Raw genomic sequence first — 9919 nt, forward strand, 5'->3', positions numbered from 1 at the left:
GGTTTTAATACCTTTTGATTTCCTGACAATACTATTGACTACTCATGGTTATAATAATATTGACGGTACATTTTAAGCAGTCTGATATATAATTTAGTAAGCCTGCTTTGTATCTTAAGATTTCTTCGTAAAGTACCTTACTGTAACATATGAGTCGACGCACAGGGACCTGAGACTTTGTTACAGCTATATTTGTACACCCCCAATGATCATATAACCGAGACAATGACACCCCCAATGAAGCTCGGTTATATGATCATTGGGGTGTCATTGTTACCGAAACTCGATCTAAACCCCTAAAACATGTAAAATTAATTACTCTGAACACCTTAGTTTGGGTCCAAATATATCTGTAACAAATTGTCAAGTCCCTGTGAGCCGACTGAATCCTATCGCCATTGTTAGCTCCTACGAGACAAAGTATGTATATATTATATATTAGAATATTGTGGTTTGTAGCGCAGACATTTTCTTTCCTTCAAAAACAAATGGATGAGCGATTTGTTAACAAACAAATGTTGCCAACGTAAATTGACAATGTTATTTCAATATCTAATTCAAGACACTTTAAGAACAACTAAATTTTCATACGCACTCGAATTTACTTGAATAATGAACTTTGTGTATTGATAATGTGATATATAAAAACACAGTTTAAAATTTGCGCGAAAATCACGTGCAGTCGTTTGTGGGTATATGCGGTTGTGAAAACTTGACCAGCTTTACCGGGACACCTGCGCCATTTTGACGTAAGGCAACTGAAGTAAAACACGATGACGACATCAAAACTTCGACAGGTATGTATGCCTTGAACATGATCAAATTAACATCTTCTATAATATGGTGATCATGATATTTGGCATTCTAACAAATGTAACACGATTTGACCGAATGCATATAACATTTATTTTATATAACGTCATTGGCAGATTTTCTCTTTTAATAGATGGTCCGAAGGAAAGGGGTGGAGGATTGTGGTGAGGGTCAGAATCTTTTCCACTCTTTTCTTAACTACGGACTACTACTAAAATGTCAGATTGAGAATAAATTACTGAATCGAAAAGAATTGGTTTAACCATGAAGTAGATAATCATTATCAAGATACATACAGTACAGTACATTATAGTGTACCCCCCCCCCCCCCCCCCCCCACACACACACATACACCTGCAGTTCACACGTAACACATTCTTGAATTTACACAATACATCGCGAGTAAGATTTATAAATATCATAATATATACCTCTAATCAGATATTTCTGTCCACATTCGGATTTGAATAAAAACGAACAGGTTCAATTAGACCATTCACACACTAAGAGGGTGCCGCAGGGAGAATTTCAAACCGCAGAAAGTACGATTTCAATAGATTTAAATGTAAAATAGATCACTCATTTATAACAATGTTTTAGATGCTGTTGGAAGATGATTTTGATTCAGAATATATGCATATACTTGTATTCAGAGAGGCTAGGCGAATAAAACGAGAGGTTACCTTCTCTTCTCAGCTGGAAAGACCTTTTGTTCTCCATTACTGATTAAAAACGCCAAGAAAACATAGGTTCTTTTCAATTTCTCGACATGAATTGTCCTTAGGGAGTAGCAAATTACATAATCATGAAGAGTTTTGTGACAAGTTTATAAAAAACTTACTTTACTTAATTGTCCCTTTAACGGTGGGAGAAAACCGGATTTTTTCGGGGAAATACACATTGTCGCGCAGGTGACCCCACACCTTTCCACGTCTTGTCTGACTTTTCAAGACTTGTCTGTTTACTGTGTTGATATAGTTATTGCTATACCATTATTTTTCATAAGATATAGGTTGGTAAAAGAATGTTAACCTTGTACATGAATATTTAAAGCTTCTCATTAAATATTAGTATTCCCTCGCAACGAAAGTTCGAGAGGATATATGTTCCGCCCGTACATACGTACGTATGTTACACTCTTTGTCATCGGTTTAGCGACTTCATTCCTCAACGGAATTTCATGAAACTTTCTGAAGTGTTTTATGTTCAAGGTCAAGGTTAATTTTTGCTATTTATCATCGCTCTATCGACTTCATTCCTCAATGGCGATGCCTTGAACAAGTTTGCATTTCGGGTTTCTACGTTGTAGGCCAAGGTCACTATTGTACTGGGTTTGCGATGTGAGAGGATTATTAAGAGATGAATCGAAACAACTTCACTCTTCAACTTTTCATTTTATTCCCCGGAACAGGAAGTCAAACAACAAAACATAGAAACAAGATACGGGGACGGAATACAATAATACACATAAACGGTTAATTCCGGATATTCTATTGATGGTTATAATATAATATATACCATGTATATAACACTATTACTATTTTAGAAAAAAAAAAATGTCATCACTCTAGCGATTTCATTTCCTCTTACATATGTCACAATGCGTGAATTGGTATCACTTGTGATGCCTTGTTTTAATATAATTAATCTTTCATTTCAGAATCATTGGTTTTTGTTGCTATGGGCATGTGTGCTGTTCGACACGCTATCTGTTGTCAAGTGCTACAACTTCATTGAATTCTATGGAAATGACGCCATACAAAGAAACGTGAATGGGTTCCAGAAAAAGACTTACATTGACCTTATGAATCCCCTTCCCTCAGGTTCAATCATTCGATGTCACGCCTTTACCGCGAGCGTCAACAACGGACCGAGTGACGTCATACATTTTGGGATATGGGAGAAAGTTGCAGCTGTGCAATTTAGACTCCTCCATAGTCAAAGATTTACCTTAGTCAATGGGCAACAGAATATTTCGGTGAGAAGAAAACACTTATTTATCACTTCTAAATATCTAACTATTTATTTCATTGTGGGTATTTTTACGGATATTATTAACTAAATTTGATTTTTAAAGGTAATATAAACTTTTATTAACCTTCTGGATTTTAAATCCTCCTACATGTAGCTGGGGTTTGGGGAAGTGATGTACGAACAGGCTACTTTACACACGTGCTGCATTTGTAAAACGTGTTTACTAAATTGCCAAGGCTGATTAATATACAGAGATCAGCAATGTCTCATGAGGCAGCACATTCCGAAGGAGTTATCCTTCTTGGCATTTTCCCCTGTCCGTGTATAGCGCTAGCCGAGTATATATTTCAGTGTGACAAAATTACTATGATCTAATAAATTAAAGCTAACATTGATTTGAATGCTTATGAAGAACCTAAGACAGATAACCTTTCTACGATTCATACTTACGCTGTACCGACATGTAGAAAATGTTTATACATCATAATATACTACCACAATATTGATACAATTAATTACCGATGGGAAACATCATCATTCAAGTTTAACATGCTTATCAACGTATTTGCATGTAGTTTTGTCCTTTACCATTACGGCAAAATAACGTATAATGGCAAATTCCTTTGGTATAATGACAGTATCACTCATGACAACATGCATATGTTTCATATATTATATAATGACAAACTCGCACAATATAGTTTTGATAAATAACATATAACGGTATAATAAAGAAGACCCATTAAACTGTAAGTAATAGACAAGATCAACCTACCGCGTGGCAATGGGATGCTCAACCACCTTGTTCGTGGTGCATAGAAATTCGTGGTTTTCACAGTTACTGTTAGGACAACGAATATTACTAATACGTGTAGAATATGAGTCAAGTTTACCCTACTCCCATAACATGAGAGGCCGCTGGTCGGCCTTTTTTCAATCGGATATGATTTTGCCGACTGCGACCTCGGTTACGCGGCGCCTGTCAAACGTTTTTCGCCGTGTAAAACCTCTAACATTGTTGGAGTAAAGTTTACCCGTACAAGGTGGCTGTGAAAATAACAATTATAAACAAAAGTTGTTTTTAAAACCGCCAAAGTAAATCACTACAAGTGTTTCTGTGTACTTTATGGTGAATTGTTTTCTCAATGTTACAGACACCATATTTTCCTTTTCTAGTTCGTTCCTGACTATTATTACGTACCACAAGGATCCTATATGGGTCTGACGTTTGAACAATTCCCTGGCGGTATCCTGTTTGATTATGCGAACCCCTTTTCCGGAAATAAGTTCGGGTTTTCGGACACCCACGTCGTCTTGCCAACTGTAAATAGTCTGGTGAACTTGATATTTTCCAGCTTCTCCATCACGCCGTCCTTCAGAGTCGAGATCGACACACGTAAGTTTTGTTTCCGGAACACGTTGGCCAATTCGTTTCCTTTATTTGTTATCTAGAGAACGCAAGACAGCTTATATATCTGTATATGTCAGTATTTTGTTTGGAAGAATTCATTTACGATCAGCAGATGACATTGGTTTTTTTTTATGCCTATAGTTGTTCTCTTCATATTCATGTTATTACAATACAATGTATGTATTTCTATAGAACATCCTCAAAGTTATGCTGTCATAAACTAATCTATTAATATTCAATTTGTTTCCCGAAAAACGGAATAGCAGGAGATGTCGCTTGGATAGCATTTAACTACATATGAGTTAATCCAGAAAGGCTCTAGCGGCAAGATACAAGATACAAGAATATTTATTTAACGTCGCATACCATAAATATAAAATGTGCAATACAGTACCATGAAATGCATTGCCTTAAAACGGGCTGTAGTAAAAAGTCATCTGGTACATGTATGTGTAATGATTCTTTAAATTGAAGGCCACAGCAAGTGTCCAGTAGTCAAAACATTGAATTTTTGGTTTCACGAAACTTCACAGATATTTGCGTTACATGTAAATATACGTTTGTACTTCCAAGGCTGGGATCAATTGACCGAAGGTCAAATCTTCAAAAGAGTATGCTGTCTAATATAACTAAATATATGTGGTGCGTCTGTATCACTTTCAGGACCATAGTTTGAGGTCTGAGTATAGATGATGCAATAAGTGGGAAGCTGTTTACATTCATATAAGTACCTGTAATAATGTACTGTTGCTGGTTCCATTGTTTGCTGCCTAACCTGGTCACTTACTTTGAGTCGTACATAAGACTTACATTTGTTACGTCTACATCAATCAGGAATCCCAGGCAGCACAGGTGAGACAGGTATGACGGGCCGGGTCGGGGCCACAGGTCCCCAGGGAGTCCAAGGTGTGGCGGGACAGATAGGACTGACCGGGCCCAGGGGACCAATTCCCACAGGTACAACATGGTTTCATATAGTTAGATTGTACTGGACATAATACTTGTGACCAGCGAATTTGTTAACATTTGCTCTGTGATCGAGTCGGTCTTGAAACGTTGCGACACGTTTAATGCGTACATTGTTTGTGTCTATCAGTACAAGTTTGATATAAAATTTACAACTATAAAAATGATATGGAAATGCTTTCTCCCTGTAGAGTTCGAGGATAAATGAAGTATACTGTTTTGTTTTTATGACAAAAGGACGAAGTTTATTTCATTTTCATGAAATACATTGTACATGTTGTACACTGTACATGTTGTACACTGTACATGTATATACTGCATGATTGGTTTTAGTTAGTAAGTGTAAACCTATTTTCTCTGTAAGGGTTACTGACCATCCATTATGCTATCCTATAGTGTGACACGGTTATTTTTGACAGATGTGGACGAGTGTACCCTGAATACATTTTCCTGTCCGGCCAATGCTTGCTGTCGTAACACGTTCGGGGGTTATGTCTGTGACTGTGACGACGGTTATTACCTACAACTGGATGGCAATTGTACAGGTAAGTACTTCATATTTTTCTACAGCTATATTTGGACCTAAACTTAAGTGTTCTGAGTAATTTGACATGTTTTAGGGGTTTAGGTCGATTTTCGATAAAATGCCATCCCATTGATGATATAATATGTACGAGAAGGGAGGAAAGCTCTCGATGTCGAAAATTCTACTTACCTGTACAATGAAATGCTTAGTACCGTTGGAAAGAAGGATTTTTTTTCTTTTACAAATGTCCTACAAAAACGTAAAATGAATTGTCCTTCAGCAAACATGACCTCCGTTGCCTTCAAAACCACACGCCATTTCCGAGTTTTTCGCAGACATAAAGCCACTTGTTCCATATTCATGAGGTTGTCGTCAGCCTCTCGCCGGTCGAAAAACGCAGCCATCTTTACCCTTAAATAACCAGCCAATCAACACCACATATTTCGGCACGTGACTGACGTAACCCTTATGAATATGGGAAAGGTAATTCAATGACTGGGAAAAACATTGAAACGTGTTTTTGAAGGAAACGGAGATCATGTTTAAACGGGATACTAGTGTTTTTATATATACACGATTGGTTAAAAATCATGACTGCTTGATTTGTGTACATTCTAGTGTTGTGTAACAATAACAGTATCCTCTTTATTTAATGCTTTCTTTGAATGCAACCTTTCCCTGAAATTTCGTTAATTTCAGATGACATTGAGTGCTCGGACAGTAATGGGCTCTGTCAACATAACTGTACTAACACGGACGGGTGGTATTTCTGTTCCTGCTGGAGCGGCTATCGACTCTCAGACGACCTCCATTCCTGTCTGGGTAACATTTATCAATCCAAAATAGAATTTGATGGCTCAGACAGTGCCTACTCTGGCTGAATTGTTAATGTTTAGACATCTTGTCTTTGATAAAACAAAATTAAATCTTTTGCATGTCTGTTACACAGAGTCAATACTTCATCAGAAAGCATGATATTAATGACAACAGCCCAGAGACCTTGTAACATGGATTCCAAAGAAGATAAATGCAGCACTTGTCTTTAATACTCTTAAGTCAATCTTGTCATCTATGGACACCGCTCTTGACAAAGCACTGCCAGATTAAGTTGTCTTCCACTTATGGGTTTTTTCCGGTGTATCTGTATTGAAGGTTAAGTATATCATTTCACCGGTGATGGCGGATACACTACATGTGCATCACTGCCTTATAGTTATATTTGAGCCAACGTTATTCATCTACAATTTATACAAGAAAGTTTATCTAGATATGTTGCCAATCAGGCTCCGATTTAGCGTTAAAGGAGAATCAAACGAATAAAAAAAGTAGGTCATGGATGATGGTAGACTTTACTTTAGCCATAGCCTCCTAGCATGTGAAGAACTTTCCATCTGTTCCATAAAAGATGTTTGCTCCAGTCATTCTGGTTCACTGCATCAGTCAGTATGACAGAAAACATGCTGAACAGCTTGGCTTGACGCTGTTTCCCACTGGATAGTTAGGGAAATCTACAACATCGTCTTGGACACAAGTCATCGTGAAACTACTGGATAATGGTGAACTATCGATTAGGACATCCAAATTTGGTGACATTCCGCGGCCTTTCACGGGAGACGTCTTACCCATTTTGTCTTAGGTTGACAGGCAGTAAACATCAATTCTGCGTTGACTTTCTAGAAGAACGTTACAATTGTATCTTCCATGTAGAAATCAAGGGGAATTTCTAGTTACTTTGAATAAACTGTGTCATAGATTGCCAACGAGACATACTAAACATTTCTGTGACCAAATTACAGGTTGGCGAGCCTATTATTCAATTCCTCTGTTAGAAGAACGATGTTTTCATGTACTGCCCTTCCTAATGTCTTCCTTGACAATAGCTCACTTTTGGCCTTTAGTTGAGCGTTCGCCCCTGTGAGGAAGGCTTTGGGTTCTGTCCCCTGGGCCGAGACGTTTCTAGTCTTGTTTAACGCTCAGCAATTTAGGAGTAGAACGACTGGTTCGCCCGTTGTCAGTATAATGTGACTGGTTGGGGTGTCCTGCTGGGTGTCTTCGGCAGTATGTTTCAGTGAGGTATCACTATTAAGTCGGCATTAGTTCCGCACTATCACAAGGAGACAAAGACGAACATATCGCAGCCTCCCAAAACACATACGCATACACTACACGCACGCATCTGGCTCAAAGGGGAGGCCGTCCTTTAATGTCCAGAGCCGTTGATGGGACGTTAAACAATACCAAACCAAACCAAACCAAACCGAACTTTTAGTGATATATGTACTTTCATAGACATCTAAAACAACTCTATAGTGGATATTTCTACATATGTGTGGATATTTGTGGATATTTGTCAAACCGACACCTGCAGACATCATGTTTCTAGCTTCTACAGTACTACCTGCAATACTAGTTGATACTTAACTGTCGCTTTTATTGTTGGTATGAAATAATGTAAAGTGTCCCTAATATAGTAGTTCAGTTAAAGTCATATATTCGCGTATATCACGAATGTAAAGGACGTTAATCTGAAGAATAGTAATCGGAGAAGTGCTCGAGGCTACCGTGATTTGTTATTTCTCACACAGCAGAACCAATTTTTGTTTTATTCCCCCAGACATCGACGAATGCCTGAACTTCTCCGCGTGTGCGTCAGGAAAATGCTTTAACACCCCTGGGTCTTACGAATGTATTAGTCTCGCCATTGGATTAGCAGCACGTAAGTGGTTTGAATTAACATACGAAGTTCCTGAACGGCCCTTAAGATTTGACGTCAGATATAAAGAATTCAGTTGTTTTCGTTAATCTTTGGTTAGATGTACAGAAGCATGGGCGATTTTCTTCAGTACAATCGTGTCTGCTCAAGGGTTAAAATTATGTAGGGACATCAGATTATATGAACTTAAACTGAAAGTTCTTCATTTTTCTATATTGAAGGTATGGATAAAAACTGTTGAAATTTATAAACACTTACAGGCGTAATACTCTGAATTAAATACAATTTGAATTATCTCTATGCAATTAAGTATACCTAGGTAATACTGTACACGATGGGGTTTTTCAGCACTTTATGGCGTGGACTATACTGGGAATACCAAACAGAAGAACACTACTCCAGACAACCGTAGAAAGGAAACTCTAAACTCTAACGCTGCCATGATCATGTGGATGACCATGATATCCATCGCAGTCATCATCTTGATTTTGATGAACATCAGGCAATATGTTAAAAATCGATATCTGCGAAAGTATAACCGGACCTTACGTCGAAGAGCAGAGGAACAAAGCATCCCGGAAGTAAGACATGGCGGCAATGTTGAAGGACAAAGTGTACCGGAAACCGTTGGACATGGTCCCATATCCTATGGTCCCGGATATTCCTACTAATAGTTGCCCATATGTATTCGTATGTTAGATCATTTAGCTAAGGAACAAAAGTCGCCTGAAATAGATCAACGTGTACCGGAAGTAGATCAACATGTGCCGGAAGTTGGTGAACGTGTAACGGAAGTAGATTAACCTGTATGGAAAGTAGATCATTATGTATTGAATGTAGTAAAATGATGAGCAATAATGGTTAGCTTCTGTGCTATTGTTATTCAGTACAGTAGATTATTACATGTAGACATTTGGTACTGAGATTATAGATTTTACATTCATTACTCCTATCTCCCTGACCAAGTTTGAGATTCCATAGAGTACGTTGTATTTAAGCCAACACATTGTAAAAATCACTGATATGTTCAGTTTTATTTGCTTTTTTCGATTTATAAAATTAAGAATATTGTATATTTATCAGTACTTAATTATATTGTTTGTAAGCTTTCCTTTTGGAATCGTAAAGTGCTATATTACTATACAGCTTTATATGATTAAACAAATGTTTATAATATATATTCCTTTTTCAATCTATAGTGAGTGTAAGGCTCCAAAATTGAATTGCATGTTTAATCTGGATATCACACCATTGAGTTAAAATACTACCTCATTATGCGTCATTTCTTTTCTCGCAACCTCAATTTCACTCCATACTTCTTATCACCAAAGCAATGTTGCCCAAAAATTGTTGCAGCGAAAGGGTAAAACTGTCACTATAAAAACTGATGTCAAAACAATGAAGAGATGGGACAGCTTCAGCAAGTGTAACCTTAATGTTCTATTCCGTCTTTGCGTATTGCAGAGTTATCTTCTCTTGGGAGCAGGTATTGATTGTTACGTCATTGGTTTGTGCG

The 9919-nt window shown here is 37.6% G+C and overlaps 1 protein-coding gene across 2 annotated transcripts; it reads left to right on the forward strand.

The window, feature by feature from the left end:
• Positions 1–719: 719 nt before the first annotated feature.
• Positions 720–9915, forward strand: LOC110458307 (fibrillin-1-like). Of its 2 annotated transcripts, XM_021509951.1 has the most exons (8): positions 720–797; positions 2474–2791; positions 3964–4183; positions 5033–5155; positions 5584–5709; positions 6390–6512; positions 8305–8406; positions 8752–9914. In XM_021509951.1, the coding sequence occupies exons 1-8, from the start codon at positions 774–776 to the stop codon at positions 9072–9074; spliced, it is 1359 nt and encodes a 452-aa protein (XP_021365626.1). In that variant the 5' UTR covers positions 720–773; the 3' UTR covers positions 9075–9914. The 2 variants fall into 2 exon arrangements, with proteins under 2 accessions (XP_021365626.1, XP_021365627.1); XM_021509952.1 differs by lacking the exon at positions 720–797 and having other exon boundaries at positions 2683–2791; positions 4143–4183; positions 8752–9915.
• Positions 9916–9919: the final 4 nt, after the last annotated feature.

This window comes from Mizuhopecten yessoensis, unplaced genomic scaffold, assembly GCF_002113885.1.
Source record: "Mizuhopecten yessoensis strain PY_sf001 unplaced genomic scaffold, ASM211388v2 scaffold9541, whole genome shotgun sequence".
In the NCBI taxonomy this organism is placed as follows: domain Eukaryota; kingdom Metazoa; phylum Mollusca; class Bivalvia; order Pectinida; family Pectinidae; genus Mizuhopecten; species Mizuhopecten yessoensis.